The sequence below is a fragment of the Pristis pectinata genome, chromosome 5 (assembly GCF_009764475.1).
Source record: "Pristis pectinata isolate sPriPec2 chromosome 5, sPriPec2.1.pri, whole genome shotgun sequence".
Lineage (NCBI taxonomy): Eukaryota > Metazoa > Chordata > Chondrichthyes > Rhinopristiformes > Pristidae > Pristis > Pristis pectinata.
In genome coordinates, this window is record NC_067409.1 from 79,371,766 (window position 1) to 79,397,232 (window position 25,467).

The 25,467-nt window shown below is 38.2% G+C and overlaps 2 protein-coding genes across 4 annotated transcripts in view; one reads left to right on the forward strand and one right to left on the reverse strand.

Annotated features, from left to right (window-relative positions):
• LOC127570226 (probable thiopurine S-methyltransferase) lies at window positions 1-25,403 on the reverse strand. Its single transcript, XM_052015530.1, is given in 10 exon segments — window positions 1-2,829; window positions 3,776-3,820; window positions 7,017-7,102; window positions 7,947-8,021; window positions 8,862-8,882; window positions 8,884-8,912; window positions 10,531-10,663; window positions 14,638-14,730; window positions 18,359-18,503; window positions 25,233-25,403. Coding segments are annotated over 10 exon segments (906 nt in total). The 5' UTR covers window positions 25,384-25,403; the 3' UTR covers window positions 1-2,701.
• Window positions 24,941-25,467, forward strand: part of LOC127570222 (lysine-specific histone demethylase 2) — a 69,488-nt gene continuing 68,961 nt past the window's right edge. Inside the window, exon 1 of one of the 3 annotated variants that reach the window (XM_052015522.1) lies at window positions 24,941-25,161. In XM_052015522.1, coding sequence (XP_051871482.1) covers window positions 25,101-25,161 — 61 coding nt within the window. In that variant the 5' untranslated portion in view covers window positions 24,941-25,100. Of the gene's footprint in view, window positions 25,166-25,467 lie in introns of all 3 variants that reach the window. The other 2 variants (XM_052015525.1, XM_052015521.1) reach the window with 2 other exon arrangements.

A 25,467-nucleotide genomic window follows, 5' to 3' on the forward strand; every position in this document is an offset into this window, starting at 1 on the left:
TAATTGTTATACATTTTATTATCTCTATACTCCTAAGATCTACAATGTTATTAAATGTTATTAAATTCTGACTTGCATACATGTAGACTGTCTGGATATCAGTTTGCATTGATATAATTTTCAACCTCTCAATCTAAAAATGACCAGAAATTTCCAAAAGTGATTTTTAAATCATTACAATGCACTCTTCTGAATATCTGATTTTGATCAACTTAAAAAGTAGTGCAATGGTGATCTGTTGATTTAAGCTCTGGTTATGACATTCATCATGAGAACTCAATGGTTCTCAATCCATGCACGATTGATTTAAAGATACAAGGGTAAAAAAAAATGCATTGGAACAAAACTGTGCCTCTTGCCCCCTTGCACTTGGCTTATACTTGATCTGCACAACAACACAATTTACACCTCAGAGCCATATCCAGTGATACCATTACTTATGAAAAGCTTTAAAAAAAATGGAAGATTTTTGTTTATATTCACTCAGTGTCCACAGACTTCTGGCTGAGTGATTTTAAGATTTCTATTGATTATTCAAAGAAATGCTTCATGATACTTCTGAATGGCTTGGGTCTAATTTTAAGATCACATTCTGTTACCTACTCAAATTGAAATACATTATTTTAAAAACCTGAATTCTGCCATTCCCTACTTCTCCTGTGCAGGGGAACACAAGCCTAGTCTAAGAAACCAGTGTTCATAACCTAGTCCAGCATCACACTAAATTCTCAAGCACGTTTCTTTCTATGCACATAATTGTAGGTTCTTCCATTTTTCAATGAAAAGGCAGTAATCTAATAAACAGCACAGGTTAAAACATGGCAAGGAATTAGCAAAGTTTTTTAGAATTGTTTTTCCACTGGCATCTGATGGGACACTGGTAACACAGTTGTCAACATTTCATAGTTGTACACAGAGAAAAACTGCATTTAGAGCCAGAACTGGAAATAGGACGGATTTAGGGTGGTAATTTAAGGGGTGGAACTTTTTAAACAATGTGGAGTGTAGGAGCTATGGTGGGTCATAGGGGGGTACAGTCAGCTGATGATGAAAAGATGTACAATTTGGGAGGTATTGGGGCTTATAAATGGAAAGAGATGGGTGATGGTAACTTTAGGTCACAGAAGGAAGTTGAAACCATGAAAGGGACTGAAACACAAGGATAATAATATTAAATGAGATGTTGGGAAAGTGGAAGCCAACTTAAAGGAGGCAAGGTTATAGATGACTAGGATTTGGCAACAGATATTGGCATCAGAGTTGAAAATGAGCTTTTACAGATGGACCAGGATACTATTAGAATAGTCATGCTTGAAAGAGGACTTAAGCAGCAGATGAGTTTAGGTAATATCAGAAACATACAAATGGGTGGTCAGGGTGAAGAAGGTACAAGTGGAGACAAAAAATGTCGAGGTTATGAACAAGCTGGTTTAGAGACAGTGAGGGGGGTGGAATTGATATCAGTAAGAATTTGGGTCAACACTGAAGACCATGGCTTTGGTCTTCTGTGCTAGGGATAACTGACATCTGAATATTGAACAGTTTGATATTTAAGAAGAGGCAGCAGAGAAGTTTCAAAGCAGTGCTATAGAGGAAAAATTGTGTCATTGAGACATGGCAGTTGGCCTCATGTCATGATGTTTCCTAAAAGGCAGGAAGTAATTTAAACAGCAATGGCCATTCACACTTCAAGTAAGAGTACACAGTGCAGAAGGGATGCCAATGATGGAAATGTTCTGGGAATAACTCAATAAATGGTGTACATCAGCAATCCCATTGAGCAGGTAAATAAGAGGTGTGCCCTTGAAAACACCCTTGCTACAGTCAATCATACTGATGCTGCAGAGAAATGGAATGCAAGCACGGAAAGCTATTTAAGTATACGTGGTAGAGAGTAACACAAAGCTATGGTGATGGGGTTTGATGAGAATAGAGTGATTGAGGCTCAAATGGAACATGAACATCAAGACTGAATGGTTGTTTCTGTGCTGGAAATTTTATATATGGGATGTAATAATATTGCATGGAAAAAGTCAAAACTGATGCCTTTTCAATTCTGATTTGGATTTTTCTGGTACTTGATGCGGAAGTATCCCCACTTGTAGAGTTTCAAACACAATTATAGGAAGGAAGGGCACAGATCTGGGAAGCTGAAGTATAAGAAAACTTAGTTGGATTTGGGGTGAGGGTTTGCAAGGGTATAGAGGGTCAAGATTGGGTTAAGAGAAAGTGAGCAAAAGGTGTTTGAAAAGGAGGGTGATGGAGAACTATTTGCAATAATGAATGCAGTACTGCCTAAATCTATATTTGATGTGTGTAGACCCTTAAAAACAGAACAGAATATTTATACAAGTCCTGCTACAAAACGATTAACAGTCCGATGTTTTGATTACCTTAATTAGATTCACTTGCGTTTTGCAAAATTAATGATAAAGTTTATGTACCTTGTGTCCTTTCATGAAGAAAATACTGGAAAAAAACAGATCAGAATGCATACTATACATGGCAAAAGGAACAGTTAATATTTCAGGTTTAAAACTCTTCATCACAAGTTCAGAGTTCTAATGATAGGTGCTTGACTGAAAATGTTAACTCCTTTTCTCTTTCCACATGTGCTATCTGACCTGCTGAGTTTTCCCAACATTTTCTGGTTTCATTTCAGATTTCCAGCACCTGCTGTTTCCAAACCTTGCATGAAGGATCAGGACTGTGTATTGGTCTTCAGTGTAATTAGATAGATTTCTTGAATGAAGGAATCCAGTCCCCATGAAATCTGACGTTCAGTCAAAGCATCCAATGATTCTATCAACTGAATGTTGCATGATTGGCCTGTAAAGTACCCAAAAATAAGTACACAGAGCTAAATTCAAAGTGGCAGTTTTTTTTTTAAAACAAGGTTCAATTTGTTAAAATACAAATGTGAAAGGTTATTCACATGAAGTACCAGAAAACAACCTATAGATGAATAATTCAACAAAAGACTTGGAAAGAGATGCTGGGGCAGATGAGCAAAAGATTATTCGAAGAGTCAGGTTTTATGTAGAGTCCTAACAGGAAGAAAGAGGGAGGGGGGTGGAGTGGTCAAGGGAGGGAATTTCTGGGGTCTTGGCAGCTGACACCACAGCTACTAACACAGGAGTATAAAATTTAGGTACAATGGAGCATCAGAATTAAAGCAGCAAAGCAATCTTGGAGTGATGTAGGACAAAGGAAGATTATAAAGACAAAACACTATTAACATAAAACAAAATCTTAAAGATAGTGAGAACTGTGGATGTGAAACCTGCAAATAAAAGGTTTTAAATAACATAGACACAGTTATCAAGCATCTATTAAAATTATCTTAACCAGTTTTTCTCTTTGTTCTCATCTTCTATCAATTTATGAGGAAATAGAAGCAATTTCTTTCTACAATTAAGTTTCACTCCTGGCTGCACTGAAACAATATATAATAATGGACTAATAATGGAATAAGTAGTAATTGCAATCAAGGCAAAAGTACCAGAATTTCTTGGAAATGAGCTGTACTGGTGAAAATTGACTGCCTGACTGGGTGCTAGCTCAATCTATGCAGAATATGATGTAGTGCAAAGCCTTAAAGGTCTGTTACAGCACCAATTCTAGCAGTATTTTCCTGGGAGCATTTTAAAACCTATCATCCAGAATGATTTCCACAGGAATTATCACAATTTTACATCAATAATGTGTGAAACTACATGCATTTTAAGATTCTTTTATTTATGAAAATTCTTAATAAAGTAGATTAAAAACTCACCATACAGGTCCCCAATTTTATCTTTAGGGACAGAAAATGGTGGGCCTGCAAAAGCAAACCAACATTTCATTCTGTTATTGATTTAAAGTTAGTGACAAAAATGTTAATATATAAATAATTTACAGACCTGTACACAAATAAACAACCAACTTTCTTGGGCTGAAAAGATGTGGGTAAAAGAAATTCTCCAAGTACCATAGCAAAGCTCAACCTCTGGAGAGGAAGAGCTTTAAGAATTTTATTGTAATGAAGTTTTATTCCTTTTAATTCATTGGCGGGCAGTGCAAAGTGACTTCCAGAGCCATTATCAATCATTGATCAAGAATTAATTGACTTGTGTTGACATCCTTACATGTAGGCTGTTGGCTTCATTTTTTAAGTTTTCTTTCTCAAAGGCTTAGAAGTTGTAGACTGTATCTTTTTCGATTTGAAATCTCTTATCCTTTTTGTTTAGTAAGTGCACAGAGTCTAGAACTAACAACTGTCCCAGATGCAGTATTTTTACTTAATGTAATTCAGACTGACAACGCACAGAAGTTCTATAAGTTAAAGGAAAATGATGTCCCAGAATTTCCTTCCATTGAAGAGTCTGTTGTATTTGCTGCCAATCCACCCATTTAACTTTCACTGATCTCCCAGCAGCAACATTCTTGATGTCAGCTTCAATCTCAGTGAGAGGCCCTGCTTTGCAAAATGGCTTTCCATCTACAAATATAAGCCACACCCATTAAAAAATTGGGGAAAATTAAACTGATGGCTGGTTAAGCCACCTTCTCGCTTAGCTAGATGAGGGAATAGAAGCAATTCATTAGGCTCCAGTGGTATTGGACATTCAGAAAGTGAACAGCTATCAGAAACTTCAGAACTTGTGTATTCCAAATTTACTGACACTTATGTACTATACAACAGTAGTCTAATATTGCAATACACTGCAATATCACATACAATGACCACAGATATCCTGTTGAAAGGTGATCGATCTTATAAGCCCTAGGCTGACAACTACCCACAATGAGAGGTCATGTACTCAAACTGCCAATCCTCCCTCAACAATCCCCACAGATGTTACCTGAACTGCTAAGCACCCCCAGCATTTCTTGCTCTTACACCAGAACCAGCCAATTCTCACATAAATGCTAGTTCTGATGCGAGAATGAGGAAAGTCTGGTTATCTAAAACTCAGTATTGAGCCCCAAGGGCCAAGGCATGCCAACTCAGAAGATGTTGCTCCATGAACTTACAATGGACTTTGTTGGAACAACGTGAAAACTGGAAGAGTGCAGATAAATCCATGAGTGGACAGACTGAGACATTAGGACATTTCCTAGAGCATTGGGATCCACTACAATGGAAGTGGGGCCTGTACAAGTCTCAGCAGGGCTCAGACTAATAGTTACACAGAGCTTTTCTATTGCTATTGGAGTGAATATAGTTTAACAATGCAGAAAGAACCAGAGGACAAATTCAGAAGAGATAGAAGACAAGAACTGGAAATCAGAAAACTAACAAGTCTGACTGTGTTTAAATGTTATATACATCATTGCAAAGAGTTTATTATATTAGATGGATAACCTGATGGCACAAATAGACATGTGGAAATATGCTATTGTCATACTCATAGAATCAGAGGGATACAGCATGGAAACAAGTCCAACAACCCACTGAGCCCATGCCAACCATTAAGCACCCATATCTACACTAATTCCACCCTACCCCATTTTATCCTTCTGACATTCCCATCAACTTCCAGATTTTATCACTCATCTACACACTAGAGGGATTTTACAGTGGCCAATTAACCTACCAACTCACACATTTTTGGGATACAAAAGGAAACAGGAGATTTTGGAGGAAACCTGCACAATCATAAGGAAAACACACAGTCAACTTGAGGTCAGGATTCAACCTAGATCACTGGAGCTGCGAGGCTGCAACTATACCAGCTGCATCACCATGCCACCCTTAATTGTATAACAGTTATCACCAAGGCCCTAGCTAAATTACAATATTGCAGATGCTACAATATCAGGCCTCTACTGCCATAGACTGAATCATCAACTAGCTCATGCCTCTGGGATCTTTCACCTTCATCTCAGCTGCAGTCAGTATTTCTAACCTCCCTCCTACAGCTCACTCTGCACCCAAACAATCCCACACCCAAGACTCATCCAATTGTGCAGCAGACTCCACAAAACAAACAAGTCACATCGCAGGATTGGAGCAGTGCACCACGGGATGCATATAGGAAAAGACAAAAATAGTTACTTACATTAAACACTTCACATATATGATTGAATGGCATGAGTTATATGTTTGAAAAATGTATAAAAATATGCATGTACTTTCAGCTTCTTACTCTCTGATCCCACTCCAGAAGTAAATACATCCATTGACTTTTGCAAATTATCACAACAAATTTGTCACCATATCTGCAGCTCAGATGGAATATTTTGAAGTTCATTCAGCAAATTACATAGGACCTTAGTTATTACTGGAGGATACTATTGTGAAAGTCATTGATGGTTCAGCATTTGGTCCACCTGGTTTTGTTTCCCACATTCCCTTTAAACTCACTAGGCCCCGTTTCCCACACTCCTTTAAACTACTGGGACCCTGGTTCCTGAACTCCCTTTAAATTCATTAGGTCCTCCAATCTGTGCTCATTTTAAACTCCCTGGTACCCCATCCCCACACTCCATGTCAGCTCACAGTTCCACACTCCTATTAAACACACCAGGGTGTCATTCCCATCCTCTCTTTAAACTCATTGGGTCCCTTTTCCTGCGTACTTTGAAATTCACCAGAGCTTTGTTCCCAAGATCCCTTTAAACTCACCAGGGCTCCATTCACACACTCCTTTTAAACTCACTGCTTCTTTTAAACACTGGGCTATGTTCCCTTTAAACTCACACGGCCCCGTTTCCCAGAGTCACTTTCAAACTCACTGGGGTTCCATTTCCTGTGCTCCCTTTAAACTCACTTGGTTCACTTAAAAATTTATTACACTACTCTAACTTTTAATTCAAAAAAGTGAATTAAAAGTGCATTGGTGTATTAACAGGAGTATTAAAGTCCCAAGGGTGCCAGATTATCAGTTTTACTGTACTTTTCTAACTTTCTCCAGTGGGCTTAACTGTACTACAAGAAGTTTTTATTATTTTGTAGAAACCCATGTAAATGCATGTTATTCTTCATATCTTAAAACTCAACTAGAACAGGAGTAGAACAATAAATAACTTACCAATACTTTGGCTTTGGTTGAATGTGTAAGAATCAAGAAGGTAGCAGCATCCTTCAGCCATAAGTGTGATCATAAACTTGACATAACTAAAATAATTTTCAGAATGAGTTCAATGAATGCAATTTCATTTAGTAAATAGTCTTCCTTACTTAGTTTTTAATTCACTTTCAGATTTGCTTTGCTCTTTTATTGTTCAATGAAATTTTTTAAATTAATCATAGTATTTTCACATGCTGTACATTTAACTTTATTGCCTCGCTTAGTTGTTATACTGGGGCAGGAAAGGGAACATTATTCATGTTTAAGCATTGACTGTTCTATTGTGAAAGATGCCATCTTTTGGACAAGAACTGGCCTAAAACATCAACTTTGACTCTCTCCCACTGATCCTAATTTGCTATGTTTTGCCAGCATTTTCTACCTTCATTACAGATTTCCCACATCAATAGTATTTTGCTTGACCATTATATTATTCAGTATATTTTCATTTTTATTAAACAAGTATTTAAAAAATATACTATCTGTAATGTAATATACTGCATTCTGTGGGCTACTTAGTGCTAATAACGTATACCACAATACAAGAAGGATGGAAGTCTGCTCATCCAGCACCTACAATTTCTGATCTCAGTTATGGCTTGGAGATGCCAAATGCATTCCTTCAGAATACAGCCTTTAGAAGGCACTGCATATTTGCATTCTAAACCAAATGTAAATCAGGGGTTAATAGCTAATAGTTGAGGGAGCTAGCTAATCACAAACTCTCAGGTTCACTTAAGTGTGGGAGATCCATTATGCAATTACAAGCATGAATCATGTTCAAAAAACTAATTTTTTTCCCCCCACAAAAAATTGAAATAATGTTTTTTGTTTATTCCTGATGTTTCAACTGAATGCTAATTCTTCCTAAGACAGCAAAGAATTACTCACCGTTGTTGGTCAGGTGGGTTGATAGCTACCAAAGAATTACTGTCCCAGATCCCATCAAATTTTCCAGCAATCAAACTATACATCAGAAACAAAAATGCACAAGTGTTTGACAATCTTGGAACAGAACAAGCAGACAAAATGTGGCACTGACATTATAAAATCAATTTCTAACTATGCAAAAACAATAAATACTGTAGGACATGTACAATTAGTAGGACACTAAGGAATGTTGCTGAACAGCGAGACCAAGGGGTCAAAGTTCATAGTTCCCTGAAAGTGGCAACACAGGTTAATACCGTGGTGAAGTCAGCATATGACATATTGTCCTCATAGGACGGGGCATAGCATATAAGAGCTGGGATGTTATATTGCAACTTTATAAATGCTGGTTAGACCATACTTGGAGTATTATGTGCAGTTCAAGTTACCACATGATAGGAAAGATGTGATTACATAGGACAGAGTGTAGAGGAGATGCAGCACGATTTTGCTTGGATATGGGAACTTTAGTTATGGGGAAGAAATTGGATAGCATGGATTTGTTTTCCCTGGAGTGAGGAAGGCTGAGGGGTGACCTGATAGAAGTATATAAAATTATAAAGGGCACAGAGAGGGTAGTCAGAATCTATTTCCCATGGTAGGAGTATCAAGAGGGTATAGAGAGGAAGGAGTTTTAAAGGGAAATTTTTGTTTTTACACAGAGTGGTTGATATCTGCCAGAGGAGGCGGTGGAGTCAGATATGATCACTATGTTTAAGAGACACTTAGTCACTTGAATAGGCAAGGCATAGAAAGATAAGGACCTAAAGTGGGTAAATGGAATTAGTTTAGTAGGGCAAAAAGTTCAGCACAGATTGGTGGGTTGAAGGGCCCATCTCTATGCTAGACAACTCTATGAATCAATTTAGACCTCACCTTGAGAAATTAAATATATCAGTTATACAAGGAAATGCGTCCATCAGAACTCTGGAATAAAAACACAAAAGGAAATTAAGCTTTCTTCTCCCCCCAGCTGTATTTTGATCAGAAGAAGAGCCTGATAAGTATATGCCTTTCTTTGGGTGAAAATACTGACCTCCCCCACCCCACCCCCCCATTGTCAAAAAGAATTAAATACAAGGCTTAAATACAATAATTGGTGTAAATTATTCCCTTCTCTCTAGTCCCCTCACCTGTCTCCTACGCAGGTAATACACTCCTAAAGGATGACTTATTTCAAATTATTGGGCCATTTAAAATTGGCAGAATATGTCTAAAGACGGGGTTCCTTGGACCATAAGACATTTTAAAAAAATAAACTGTACAAAAATATAATTTTAGTATCTTACTCATCATAAGTATCAAAATTCTGCAAGTTAATACATCCCTTTACAACTAAATCATTCTGTATCTTGGTGGATGGAATGAAATAAAGTTATAAATCTTAATGTTAAATGTTGTAATATTACTAACAGTTCTCAACATAGTCCTACCGCACAGATTTCATGACGTACATGCCTTTATGTGGACTGAAATTTTTTTTTTATATAAAGAGTAATTACAGTATATTTTGTTTAGCTTTTTGCTACTTAACTAATGGAGTTTCCACTTTTAGCAGTGGATGTTGCAAAATGCATTGTCTTATCGCAGAAATAGTATCGCTGACAAATTGATACCAAAAGGTTATGAATTGTAATCCAGCAAAATCACACAGTTGCTACAAAGTCCATACATTATTGCTACAAACATTGTTAGTCATAAAATCCTGAAAGCTAAAACCAAACAAGTGTTAAACTAAAGCAAAAATAAAATAGTATGAAAACAGAAATACAATAAAATTAAGCAAGCAATGCTGTTTTTGTAAACAAAAGTACACGGAGTTCAGCTGCTTATTCCTCTCAAACAATGGGAACATACAACATGTTACAGAAATTAAGTTATACATTGCAATATTTGATTCAATCACAATCCCCCAAATTTAATCACTTTATATTTAGAGCAAACAGTGAAATTAAACAAATCAGCAGCCATGGTGGGGAAAAATAGTGGAGAAAGTTGGCAAAAACAAAAAAAAAATCTTCACATACGGCCAGACAGCCCTAGAAATACTGCAACTTCAGCCTACATTATACAATCCATATCTTGTTGCCACAGAGCTTATCTGATGTTGAAAACATAGCAACCAGTAGTACCGACCATCAGTCTTTGCCAACTATTTTATTTTGCTACCAGAGGTTCACAAGGCCACCTCACAAACCTCAGGCAAAAATGACACTGACTTTCTTCTTTGCAGCTGGAGCTTCATTGATCTTGATCTGAGATCCACTGTCAATTCTGAGGAATCTCAGTGAGTTCCTGCTCCATTGTTGACTTCCATGCAGGCACTAGCAGCAGAATGCTGCCAGGTAATAAATAACAGAGCTCACCCAGTAGTTCAGAACTTCTATATTTAATCTGATACCGACTTGCAGAAATGTTTAGCAACATAATATTACAAAAAAAATTAACAGATTATAGATCCATGTTATTACTTCCCTGAGATAAAATAACTAACCTTAATACATTTTTGGTAAGATGAAATATACAAGAAGAGAATTAACCTAACCTTAAATACTTCTGCACCTGGCATTTCTGGTACAGGCTCCCGAGTATAGGCCAGATTTTGCTCTGTGAAGAATTCTTCTATTGCTACTTCAGAAGCTTCCACACCAACAACATTGTGTCCTTGGTCATGAAGCCTAGAGACAATTAATGATATGAAGAGGCATGATATGAAGAGGCATAACTTTATCTAAAAAACCCAAACTTTATTTATGTACATAGTGTCCTCAAGAATCCACCAAAATACTTTTGAGGTGAAATCACAGATATGTGGGGTAAAATATCAGCTAATTTACAATAAGCAAAGATCTACAAAGAGCAATGAAGTGACAAGTTCATCTGTTTCACTGATAAAACAGAAATCAATAATTCTCTATTTAGTCTAATAAAAACATTGATTACAGATGCTTACTTTTGTTTCACAACAGGGCTCTATCATTCAAATTTCCTTGTATCCATTTGCATGCAGGTTTTGGCTCAGACACCTAACAACTCATGAAAGTCACATGTTGGAAATCTGAAATAAAAACAGAAAATGCTGGAAACAATTAGCAGGTCAGGCAGCATCTGTGGAAAGAAAAAGTTAACATTTCTGGTCTGAAACCCTTCATCAGAACTGCGAATGAGAGAAAGCAAGTTAGTTTTCAGTTGCAGAGAAGATGGTGGAATGTTGAGTAGAAAAAAATGAATATTTTTGATACACGAGACTAAATAATATGGAATAATAACAGACGGAATAATAACATATCACTGATTTCACCTCAAAATATAGCAACTGGAGTAGCAGTTAGAACATTAACTGTTTTCCTTTCCACAGATGTTGCCTGATCTCCTGAGTGTTTACAGCATTTTCTGTTTTTACTCCCATCAATTTATTTTGTTTTTATAATGCTCCTCTGAAGTGCCTTGGGGTAATTGATCTTAAATGCATTGTTATTGAGGCTTGAAAAAAATGTTAAGAGTCTAAGAGACTGTGTCTGGAACAATTTTCCTCCAGCCCCTCCTTTTATTTGATATTGCAGTTGCGCAATAAAATATGTTCAATGTCTGCAACCCTTAATTTACTTCCACAACAGAAATTAAACATCCATGGCAAAGGTTCCACCAAGGCTCAAATTTGGCTATCTTGTTATAAAGGGAGTAAAAATAACTCAGGAAGACTTTCATCTTCAATTAAACTCAGCAAATCCAATAAATAAAACAAACAATTTGGAGGATTATTTCATGTTATAGAATGCAATGCAGCAGATTACTGGAAAAGGTGTTATGGAACTAATGAGAAAACTTGATATTTTAGGTCATGTCTTATGTAATGAATTGAATTTGATTTGTAATCTCATGGCAAGTGATCCTGTAGGAAAAAGTGATCACAGTGCATAAAAAATTGCAGCTCACAAAGGGATTGATTCCATTGGAAACCAGAGTGTTAAACTTGAAAAAAAAAACAAGCAAATTCAAGGGTGATTTAGCATTTTTCTTAAATGTTGCCACTATATTAATAATGGCAATTTAAGAGCAATTCAATAATTCTCAACAAAATGTACAGTCCACTGAGAATTAAAAACTTGATGGGAAACATTATTAATCTGTGGTTAGCTGAAAAAGGTTAACACTTTAAGAAAAGAAAGAAATTGGGAATTACAGACCAGCTTAGATAAAATCTGATCTTGGCAAAATACTGGAAACTATTATTTAGGATATTACAACAGATCCTATAGAAAACTATTTTAACACTATGCACAGCCAAAATGGTTTGATAAAAGCAAAATCATGCTTGACTAATTCAGCAATTTTTTTTTCTGAGGATGTAACTAGCAGAGTTGATAAGAGGAGGAAAGAAGTCAATGGATGTAGTATGACTAGATTTCCATTTCACCTCCCTTCTTTAGAGTCTTGTTTGAGGAATATTTTCTTTATGTTTTCTAATTTCAATGTTCCTAAATCCTTCAACTAGTTCTTTTAATTATTTAATCTTCCCACATTCTCCTTTGTCATTCCCTCTCCTGTCGCATACTTACTGGATCTCTTGCTTTAATTTAATTTTTAATTCGTCGTCCCTCACAAGCATTCAGTTGATCTTTTCTCCCCCACAAAGTGTATTTCCATTCTCCCATCCTGCTCCACTCCTCACACTCTAAACTCTACTCTAAATGTTATCCATTCATTGTTTGCCAATACCATTGCTCATTCTATTTCCCCCATTCTCCTGGTCTTTATATTTGTGCCCTTCTCAATTATTACCTTAATTTCATATCAGGGCCATAAAAATAAAAAGAAATTGAAAGTAAAGATGGGAATGGGATTCCAGATATACTGCATCAAATGGTTTTCCATGCCTTGCCTTTCCTCTACTTTTACTTCCCTTCTACGGAGTGATTTATTGCTCATTACACATACTTGTCAGGCTTCTGACATACTGGGTTATTTCTTTATCCTCCTCACCCTAATCTTTTTACCAATTAATTTTAAAGCATTTGAAATCCCCATGAGCTTGATTTTTTTTTGAATATCTCATTTTTCACAAATATTTTCATCATCTCCCTCTTTCTTACACTAGCCCTTCTAGCTACATGATAATTTACATGCTTGATGTGTTTCTATGGCAACCTGCATAAAGCACAGGCAACTAATGCTGAAATTGTCAAGTTCCTGCTTTAAAATGTTATTGTCCAACCGGTAAATTGATTTATTGTCACATGTACCAAGATACAGTGAAAAATTTGTCTTGCATACCATTCATACAGATCAATTCATTACACCAATGCATTGAGGTAGAACAAGGTGAAACAATAACAGAGTGCAGAATAAAGTGTTACAGTTACAGAGAAAGTGCAGTGCAGTTAGACAATAAGGTGCAAGGTCATAACGAGGTGAATTGTGAGGCCAAAACTCCTGATCCTTATTCAAATGTTTTTAATGATATTGTTTGTTCTGATATGAATTTTGTCAACCAGATTTTTCCCCTTCCTTTCCAAATTCCTCTACAATTGCTAATGGAAATCTCTTATTCTGACACAGGATGGGAAATACACCATTCAAGGCTCTCATTTCTGAATGAAGTCTCTAAGCCCTTTATTATGGGATTCCCTATCATTACCTGCTCTTTCGCACCCATTCTACTTTAGACAGCATTCACAACCATGATAATTTCCTCTCTATAGCCTGTTTCCTTATTCTTGCAGGTAGCAAACACAAAATACTTGCTCATCAAGCTGAATTTCTGCAGGAACTCTTTCTCAATCTTTCCCCAGTTCTGCAGTTAGATCTGACAGTTAAAAATTCTCCTTTTTCTCAGCCAGTGCTTTCTTCTGGGATGTCATTGTGTCAACTGTTATTGTTTTACCTTGTAGTACCTCAATGCAGTGTTGTCTTGCATACCGCTCATATAAATCAATTCATTACAAGTTTTTCACTGTACCTTGGTACATGTGACAATAATAAACCAATTTACCAGTTGGGCAATAACATTTTAAAGCAGGAACTTGACAATTTCATAAAAAGCATTTCATAAATTCATCCCCTCTGATCTTTCAGAATATCCCTGCTTCACACTGTAGCTTAAACCAGAGTAATTGATGGCAGAAATATTTCCAGCACATGGGAATCTGGGATAGTCTCTGTCCAGTAACTACAAGAAACTGCATTCTCAGCATATCTTGGATCTTTATTAAATAGCAAGATATTAAGCCATAAAGTGCATAAGAAACTGAACTCTGATTTACCCACTAATCCTGGCTGCATAATATATTGGGGGTGGGGCTGGTGTTGCCATCACTACTTCTAAATTTCTTCAGTGTTCCACATTCAAATTGTGCTCAGATTCATCACTATATACAAATTTTCAGCTGCTGGTTCTCCTGCTTTGGATTTGTTGTTTCCTGCTCACATTTACACAATTTATTGAGCTTCCCAATTTAGCCTCTGCTACAAATTTAGACTTATTGGTTAGAATGGCAACATTTCCCAGTTTCAAACGAAGATCAACATTAGATCTCAAATGTTCCCCTCACTTCAGCCAGTCAGGGAACACTTCTGATTTTGTAACATATACCCTGGAATAACCAATGACCAAACAAGCTAAAATGTAATTCTTGAACATGAATTTACTCACCATTTTATATCTAATGATTTTCCACAAAGTGGAAGAAAAATGCTGATTTGCTTCCTTCCATTTAGAATGGCATCCAGGTGTTTTTGCAACAATCTACAAAAATACAATCAGTTAAGAAACAAATACCTACTGATAATTGCTTCCAATTCAGAACACAAAATAGAGCATTAATATTATATTTTAAAACACAGAGCTTAATAAAGCCATTCAAATTAAGAACTTGATGATCGGGTTCAGTGAATTCATACTTCCAGTCAATAAAATTCACCAAAGCATGATGGTCCTGAGGGTCTTGAGTTTGAAGAAAGACAGTATGCAAAGCAGGATTGGAAATGAGCAGTTAGAGGAAATCAGTGGAATCAAATAAAGCACAAGCAAAAAAAAGAGAAATAACATTTTCAACGATCAGGTGGCAATCCAATATTCTATTCTATTTAGGCTGAATTGAACACTCTGTTCAATTAATCATGAACTGAGTAAATAATTCTCCTTATATTTTTTTTCTTTTTGGAGCCTTAGATTGTATAAATCTCAATGAAAAAAAATCTTTTGTATAGCACCTTCATCATTGCAAAATATTTCATGGTGCTTTGCAGAAGCAAAGTATAGCATAAAGTGAAAGAAGTAGAGAGATTTAGGGAGTGGAACAACAGCCACCAATAATAGTTAGATTATGGGATGTGCAAAAGGCCATAAATGGAATGCTAAAATCTCAGAAAATGGTAGCCTACAGAATGACAATCTGGATAATGATTCCATATAAATACTCCAGTCAGGCAGGAAAAGGTTCATTATACATTTCTGACACAGTTTAAAACAAAACAAACAGTAATGTATTGCCATTGTGCAAGTTACCAACAGTCACAGCTCACCATGTCAAATCAATAACTGGTACACCTATCACATGGATGTTGTAGTAAGATGAAATACACAAAAATTTATTTTTCCTGATCATACTAATCAAATTTTGAGTGCACACTTGGTCAAGTCAATATGTTCATGAAGTTTTAATAATTTGTGGAACAAGGTTGTTTGCAACTATAGATTTTTCTACTAAATCTATTGAGTGTGATAATGAAGGTACTGATTCATTCTTGAACAAATTAACCAGATTTCTCACAGATTGGGATTGTGCGTATGCTCAAGAGAAGAGACTTTGAAACTATGGTTTCAAACTCTTTCATTGGCCCTTGTCAGAGTTTGCAGCAGACTAATTAGTAATGATTAACTCAAAAATCAATCATCAATTCCAGTATTGTTGTTTTGTATAATTATCAGGGTCGTAAATAGACAACTAGGAGGACCTTGGTCTTCCATTTTCTGGCAATTCCTATCTTGCTGCTATGAACCATACAATAAATAAAATCTTCAAGATGCACTTCTCTCCCTCCTCAATGAAGTCAACCAATAAGTACCAGAAATTCAAGGGCTACAGTAAAATAAAAGCTGCCCTTCATTCCAAAGATTAGATAGTGTTCAACTGCAGGTTAATCAATCATAGAAAGCTGGTGCATGTCAACTCTTAATCTGCTTCCAATTCACACAATACTTATAGGCTGCATTTTCAATCTTCCCTGGCCTCAGCATTCCACTCTCAACTGTGGCACCCATTTTAGGGGTGAGTATTCAAACAAGGTGAGCCACCCAAGTCTCCCCCATACCTCTGCTCCATTTTTCCAGAAAATATTATATTTAATCCAGACAATACAATATCTCACTGTATCACAATGTGACCATTAAGTCAGAACAACAGCCCTCATTTTATCATACTGCTGTATATTGCTCATATCTTCTGATAGTCAGGCCATTGAACTTTTTGGTCAAATAAATCCAATGGTAGATTAACAAGTATGTTTATTTTGCATGCTGTTTATCAATTTCTTAAATTCAGTCTCTTTCATGATGTTCTTTGCTAACGTGGAGCTGTTCGTAGAAGTTTCCATACCCACAAAAAGATGTACTCGCCTAAGAGTTGGTGCACTGTACATTCACAGTCATAGAATAAGGGGATTTGTCTGTGAAGAGAATGGGAAAGAGCAACCTAAATTCATTGGAGTTCAGAAGAATGAGAAGTGATCTTCTTAAGACATCTTCTGAGGGACTGACAGTGCAGTTGCAGGAAATAGTTTCCTCTAGCTTGGAGCCTAGAGCTACGGGGCACAGCCTCAGGCTAAAGGAAGAGTTATTTAGAAGAAGGTATTTATTTTAGCAACGGGTTGTAAATCTTAAGAATTCTCAAGTCAAGGGCTGTAATGCTGGAGTTACAGAACAAGTCAAGGTCAGGATCAAATAATTTTTGAACTGAGGGAATGTGGATATTAGGATCAGTGGAAAAATGCACAGGATCAACCATAGTCTTATTGAAAGACTGAGACGCAGGCCCTCAGGCATGTTATTTTGTATGTTCAAATCAAATATGCCACGTTATTCTTGTTAATCTCACTTTCTCAATGAGCAAACCACAAATGGTTAGAGATTCTGTTCAGGTCAAACTGTACTGGAAGCCAATGATCTTTTTCTAGCTAAGCTGCAAATTAAACTTACTATTATCTTTATGTGCAAGTTCCTGTAAACTGACCCGACTTTCCCTTCTCCACTGGCACTTCATGAATAAAGTTATTTCAACATAATCCCACCATTATCTTAAAAGTGTATTCTATGAAATAATTGCCAATAAATTGAATTTACTAAACCTGATACCAACAGTAAAATTAATCAAAACTGATTTCCAAATCAAGGAGTCAAAATCCTGAACTATTACTGTCCCAGTTGAAACAAACTGGAACACTGTTGGCCTGAAGCATATGTAGCAATATATAATAGCCCAGATATTCCTGAGAAACACCCATAGTTCCACATGAAGCCTTCCGGTGAGTAACAAACTGGTCCAGAATTTCCTGGGTGTGGCAAGTTCATGTGAATATCAAGGTCCCAATTTTTAATTGTTGAGGAAAGTAAAGGTAATATAGACATAGTGGGTTAGAGGACAGCAAATGGGAACAACTTGCCTGTGCCAGGAAATTCTGGACTGGATGCTTCCCTATTAATGGAATTCTTTTCTGTTGACTCTAATACCAGATTATTATTACTGCAGGCACAACTGTTCTTAATAACTCAATGCTAGCTTTCATAATTACCCAGAGAATTGTCTGCGTGGATACAATTTTTAAAATGCACAAATACTTGATATCAAGGCTAGAATTATTCCAGAGTATTTCCAGATGTTGAAATTAGTTTAATATTTCAAATCATGATAAAAATGTCAAAAAAGATTATAGTGAAATGAAAAATGATGATTAAGAACATGTGATGGCTATAGAATCATAAAGTACTTTAGGGACAATGTTCTACCCATAAATAGAATGTATCAAGAACAGAAACTCCTTTGCAGAAACGAGGACTAAGACGCATAATAAATGTAAAATAAACCCACTACAACACCCAATACCTGCTCATGCAGTAACAACAGATGGTATTTGGATAATTTTACTCTGTGAATGTATCAGTTCATCTTATGCCACCTTGCTCTCCTCATCCCTTGTGAATGGCTTTTAAGATAAACAACATAACCATGTCACGCAGGAACAACTGGCTAGACCTCAAAGAAGAACTTATCAAACTGCTAATAAATGCACATCATGTGGAAAATGAAAAATGAAATCCTTAATATGAAAACCTAATTTGAAAAACTTGTAGTCTGGAAATGAAAATACACTCTCACCTGTGAACCTCATCCTTATGAAAACCAATATGTTTCTTCTCCCAACGTGCAATCCAGTATTCCACAGTCAATTCAAGGTTTTCTAACTCTCCATATTTGTTCAACTTCATTCCCTTTGGTATATCTACTCCAGTACTCATGACTGCTTCAGGAAAACAAATATGATGATGATATCACACAAAAACCAGAATTTTATCTGAAGGGGAAAAAAAATCTTCATTTTAAGAAAGCAAAAATTTTATGAATTTTCACTGCTGCTTTCTTATTTCAATCAAAGAAATACTTGAAATTCAGGGGCAACACACAAAGGAACTGAAGGAACTCAGTGGATTTGTGGAGGGAAATGGACAGTCGACATTTCGGGTCAAGACCCTTCATCAGGACTGGAAAGAAAGAGGGGAGAGAGCCAGTAGAAAAAGGTGGGGGGGGGGGGGGGAAGGGGTGGAGCAAGAACTGGCAGATGAAAGGTAGATCCAAGTGAGAGGGCTGATAGGCAGGTGAGAGAGGGGGGAAAGTGGGAATGATACAAGAAGCTAGGAGGTGATAGGTGGAAGTAACAAAGGGTGGATGCAACAAAGGGTGGAAGCAGATGGAATCTAATAGGACAGTGGACCATGGAATACAGGGAAGGGGGTAAGGAGGAGAACTGGTGGGAGGAATGTGAGAGTGATGGGCAGAGCAAGAGGATGGGGAGGAGAAAGATGGGGTGATGGGAGCCAGTGGTATAAGGAAAAAAGGGACAGAGGGAAGTGGTTACTGGAAGTTAGAGAAATTGATGTTCTTAAATTTAGGGTTGTGATTAATTTTTAATAATGTTTGAAAGCTTTTGGATGTTTTTAAATATCAGAGTTTTAAACAAAATATATACAATTTCAGTTTTGATGTTACTTTCCCAAAAATTAGTGCTGCAAGTTAATTACTGTAACATATATAATTAACATGAATACAAGTAAATGGATTATTTTTAAATGTGTCAATCATACAGCAAGACAGAAACAAAGACAGCTTAGACTGAACATTTAAAATAAGCTGCTCAGACTGCCTCAAAATTGGATCTTAACCAAATATTTCCATATTTCATAATTGTTGTATTTTCTTACAACATAAGAGGTCACTCAGCCCATCAAGTCTATGTGAGTAATAACCTTTCAATTTAGAGGAATGGAGTTGACGACATAATATTGCTCTGTTTCTATTGAGAAATTTTAGTCCAGTTTTTTTTTCCCTGTTTTTTAAAAAATTTTTTCTTTAGCTTAGTTTGGTTTGATATATTGTTTATAATTTTTCTTATTGTTTTGGGGATTTTTTTCTTTTATATTTTATAATAAATCTTTTTATTTTATATTATATTCATTCACTAACAGATCGTTGGATTTACAGTTTTTTTATATACTTTATTGTTCTTTATGATTATCCACGTCACGATTGTTCTCCCGATCTCTTTGTATTACATGTATAAACATTGATACATTAATCTGTATTAATTTGAAAACTAATAAAAAGATTGAAAAAGAAAGAAGTAGTCTATGAGCTTTCAGGGCATATCCATCAATGCCACTTCCCTACTTATTTCCATGTTACCTATTCTCTCTCAGATAGTCCGAATCAGGCATTATAGAATTGTATAGCATGGAACCAGACTACTCGCCCAACTTGTCCACACTGACTAGTGGGCACCTTCCCTATTAATCCCATCTCTCAGCCCTTGGTCCATAGCTTTCTATGTTCAAGTGATTCAAATGTTCATCTACACATTTCTTAAATGCTGTCAGCAAACCAGCTTCAACCACTCTCTGTCAGTGCATTTCAGGTACTTACTACTCTCTGGGTGAAGAAGGTCCCCCTCATAGCCCCTCTTACCCCTTACCCTAAATATATGTCCTCTAGGTTTATCAGGCTCGCATAAGGGAAGAGCTTCCTGGTGCCTAGTTTTTCTATATCCCTCACAATTTTATACACCTCATCATGTCCACTTCCAACCTCCTCTGCTTCAGGGAGAACAGATTTAGCTTCTCCAGTTTTAACCTCCCTGCATCTGTATTCAATGACCCAACTAATAAAAGGCCATTATTCCATTTGCCTTCCCAACAAGCAGATCTATTATGTACACTGCCACCTTCAAGGATCTATGAACTTGTCGTGCAAGGTCCCTCTACTCCTCAATGTTTTCTAAGACCCTACCATTCACTGCATATGCCCTAGCCTCATTAGTACTGCCAAAATGCACCACCTCACATTTGTCTAGATTAAACTCCACCTGCCATTTTAAAATCCATTTCATCAACACACTGATATCCCTGCAGCCAAAGACTACCTTCCACCCTATCAACAACTTTGCCAATCTTCACGTCATCTGCAAACTGACTGATCTTGCCTCCCATATCCACATTCAAGTCATTCAAACAGCAAGGGTGCCAGCACCAATCCTTGTGGGACACCACTAGTTACAGGCATCCAATCACAAAAACAACCCTCTGTACCTGTGGAGTGACCAGCTCACTAAACATACTGCCTTCTACATTTTCTGCATACTGAATGCTCTTGCCACTCCATCCACAGCTCCACCTGCTCTAGGCAGTCTGCCAGGAGCTGCAGCTAGACACTTCCTGCAGGTATAGTCATCAAGGACACTGGAAATGTTGCCAATCTCCAACATCGTGCAGTGAAACATACCACTGCTCTAGCTTCCATAAGCTTTTGACTAAGACATTAAGATGGAGAAAAAGAAATCCTGACCTTGTCACTACCCACTCTGGTCACCAAAGCCCACACTTTAATCTCAGCAGCAGCACTTTGACCATGACAGATCCCCCCCCCCCCCCCCCCCCCCCCCCAAACTGGCCACTCCTGCTGGAGCTCACCTCCCTTTTATATGCTGCCAGTTAGAAAAAAAAACTTTCTTTACATGGACCCTGCCTTTTTGAATAGTTGCTTCTATACATCCTTCTTTCTGCCATGCCTGCCAGTAGATTAGAAAAAACAAGCTCTTACTGGATCCCTGCTTTTAAACAGTCATGGCTCCTCCTCCTTGCTGTTATGCCTGTTGGTAGGTTCGGCAGAGCTCACTCTCTTACCTGAACCCTATCTTTTTAAACTGACACAGCTGCCGCTCCTTCTTGCTGCTAGGCCTGCTGATAGGAAAAAAACCCACTCTCTTACTTGGACTTTTCCCTTTTAAACTGTTGCTGCTGCTCCTCCTCCTCGCCTGTTGCTGACATACACATCAACTTCCCAATGCTCCTGCTGCTCACATACACTGGTAGCCAACTAATCTACCAACCAGCACGTCTTTGGAAAGTGAGAGGAAACCAGAGTACTCAGGGGAAACCCATGTTGTCACTGGGCAAACATGAAAAATCCACAGAGAAAACATCCTAGAAACTGGATCGAACCTGTATCATTGGAGCTACCCAGCAATGCTGTGCATGCCATTGTGTTGCTTAGTCAAAGCTGATCACATTTAGAACCAGCAGCCTAGCAGATGCAGCAATGCAAGGAACACATGTCTGTGTGGTTTAACTCTTACCCACCAAGCAGTTGCATAACAGTTTCAATTCTGTGTTTCATGCAGAATCCCATTGTAATTGTGAAAATTTCATTTAATTGCTTGGGATACATGTCTAAATAGTGATTTTGTAATATTAAAAACTATATCAAAGAGCTAAGACAGATATCAGGCAGGGGAAAAGTTGAAGCCTATTTGCTGAGGCCACAAAAAAAGATTGGGAGGAGGGGAAAGAAAATGTGAAAGTAGGGTTTTATCTAAAAACAAAGGTCTCTCAGTCACAAAGATGCTGCAGTCGGGAAAGGTGATCTAGTGAGTCACCAGATGCCTCATTGGTTGCATATCACAGCAGTTTTGTTGCTGGCAAATGTCAGTTACCCCTTGTGGTATCTCATCTCGATCAACCTTCTTTCCTTCTGTGCGAGCTTACCACCAAGTGTAAACAAGCTAGTTGATAATGGATTACATGGTCACTGATGGTGGGAGGCATGAGAAATTGGGGTGTACAAGAGGCTGGAATTTGGTGGAATACAGAGCTGAGGGTTGTAGGATTGTAGATGGTTACAGGGTGATGGAGAGGAAACATGATGGGAGCCACAAGAAAAGCAATTTGAAACTGCAACATTAGTGGTTATAAGAGGTAAAACATTCAAAAATATTACTACAGTTTTATTGTTTAACAGTGTAATTAAAACAGTGATTATTTACAATTTTTTATCTCATGATGAACTTTGTTTTGACCAGTTGAATAAAAATAGTTGGATTTGTGAGAGCAACTCGTCAAATTGTCCTTTCAAAATTTTCTCCGTCCTCTATGCATGACTTGCATAGCCATTGGGCATGCTGAAAGTCATCTGTGTTGACTATTTCAATAGATTCCCAGCCAATCTCTCTTGTTCGACCCTCTAAACTTGAGTTCATCCAAAATTCTAATGTCTATATCTGAATCCAAGTTCAATTCTCTCAGCGTCGCAAGTGCTTGCTAGCTGACATCCTGATTAAACAACACAATCCTCCAGGGTATCTCCAGCTCTGGTTTCTTGATCCCTCTCAATTTGACTGTTCACCAATGGCACTATACCTGCAGCTGCTAAAGCTCCAAACTCAGGCTCTCAGTCCAAATCTCTTGGCCCTTTAATCCATCTTTTTTCCCTTACAGCATCCCACATTGTACTTCTCCATCAATAGCACACAACATAATGCAGTGGCAATAACTTTTTGACAATGCACCCGAGAGGCTGTTTGGGACTTTTAGCTTTGAGAAATGCACCATATAAATACAAGATATTTCCCTAAAAAAAAACCCTAAGTAAATATAAATGTGATCAAGATTTATAGAAATAGGCAAGTTAAATTTCTGGGAAAGTCAGCATTAATTTCCAGTTAGAAAAATATGGATTGATCAAGGACAGTCTGAATGGATTTATTAAATAAATCAGCCAAGTGTTAACAAGGAGGGATGAACAAACTGGTGATGTTGATATGGTTTATGTGAACTTGTATCAAGGTTTTTGACAGGATCACATAATGATAAGACTCAGCAATAGTCTTTGGGAACTGTGAGATTGGAAACGAGATAAAAAAATTAAGTTACTGTCAGAAGGCAAAGTGTATGTGTCAGTGGGTCTTTTATGATTGGTACAGTGGGGATCCTGAGTCAGGAACACAACCTCATTTAATGGAGCTACATAAAATTTTGTCTGGAGAGAATGGAAAAGACAGATTTCTCTTAGCGGAGAAGGCAATGACCAGATTTAAACTAGTTGGCGGAAGGATTGCAAGGATGATGAGAATTTTTATTTACACCTGGAGTTTGGTAAAACCAGAAGCCCTCAGCACATGAAGTGCAAGGAACTGCAAGGCTGCAAACACTAATCTGGAATGTGAAATTAAATGTAAGTTTTTGCTTCAAATTAAAAAAAAGTGCTGGAGGTTGTGGATAATGAAGAAGGTTGCTGTAGATTACAACAGGACATTGATAGGATGCAGACCTGAGAAGTGGCACATGGAGTTCAACACAGAAAAGTGTGAAGTGATACACTTTGGAAGATCGAACTTTAAGGCAGAATACAAGATTAACGGCAGGACTCTCAGCAGTGTGGAGGAACAAAGGGATCTTAGGGTCCAGGTCCATAGATCCCTCAAGGTTGCCGTGCAGGTTGATAGGATTATTAAGAAGGCATATGGTGTGTTGGCCTTCATTAGTTGGGGTATTGCGTTCAAGAGCTGCGATGCAGCTCTATAGAACTCTGGTTAGACCACACTTGGGGTATTGTGTTCAGTTCTGGTCACCTATTATGGGAAGGATGTGGAAGCTTTAGAGAGGGTGCAGAGGAGATTTACCAGGATGCTGCTTGGATTAGAGAGCATGTCTTACGAGGATAGGTTGAGTGAGCTAGGGCTTTTCTCTTTGGAGAGGAGGATGAGAGGTGACTTGATAGAGGTATACAAGATGATGAGAGGCATACATCAAGTGGACAATCAGAGACTTTTCCCCAGGGTAAAAATGGCTAACACAAGGGGACATCATTTTAAAGTGATTGGAGGAAGGTATAAAGGATGTTTTTTGTTACATAGGGAGTGGTGGATGCATGGAACACACTGCCGGCAGAGGTGTGCCTACCTGTAAGAGACAGGTAGGCACACGAATGACAGAAAAAGAGAGGGCTATGTGGGAGGAAAGGGTTGGATAGATCTTAAAGCAGGATAAAATGTTGGCACAACATCGTGGGCCGAAGGGCCTGTTTTGTACTGTAATGTTCTCTGTTAACTCAGCGGGCGAGGCAGCATCGATGGCGGGAAATGGACAGTTGACGTTTCAGGACCATTTCCCTCCAGCATTTTGGTTTTTTTCGCTCCAGATTCCAGCATCTGCAGTTTTTGTATCTCCAGTTTTTGCTTCAACCAGCACAAACATGAATTGCTCCTGCGCCACAAAACTTTATGAATCACAGCACCTCGAGGCAATCAAATGCCGGCTCCAAGTGGATACAGCGTTGCCTCTTCCAGGCTCCGTGCCAAGCAGTAGGCAAGTTCACCAAAGACCTTGAGCTACAACGTATCGCTGGGAGTTTCGAAGTGACGAGGCTGAACCGTAGGCAGACAGTACTGACAGCAGGAGGAGCACTGGCACCAAACTGAGCGGCTCAGGAGCAGTTTCAGTTAAGAAACCCGCAGAGAGTCAGTTTATTTTGGCAAGACATTGCGGGCGCCCCACATCGCTACGAAGTGTGCGTCATGCAGCCCGCCCCCCGAGCAGGGGCAGGCCATCAGAGGTCACGGGCGAAATCCCACCCAGGCAGGTGAAACCCGCACCCGCAACCTGAAACTCGCAGCGGGAAGCAACGGAAAATAGGAAATCAAACTCACTCGCTGTCCGTCTGACCGTCCGCCTCGCCTCGCCTCGCCTCGCCTCGCCGCCCCGCCCCACCCCAGGCAGCGAGCGCGCGACATCCGGCTGATTCAAATCGATCGTTAAATGAGGAGGGGGTGGGGGGGGGGAAGCGTGGAATGCGCGCATGCGCGCGAATCGCCCGAGCCTTCAGCTCGTGGGAGGAGTGGGAGGAGGGGGAGGGAGAGGGAGAGGGGGCGGGGCCTGGGCTGG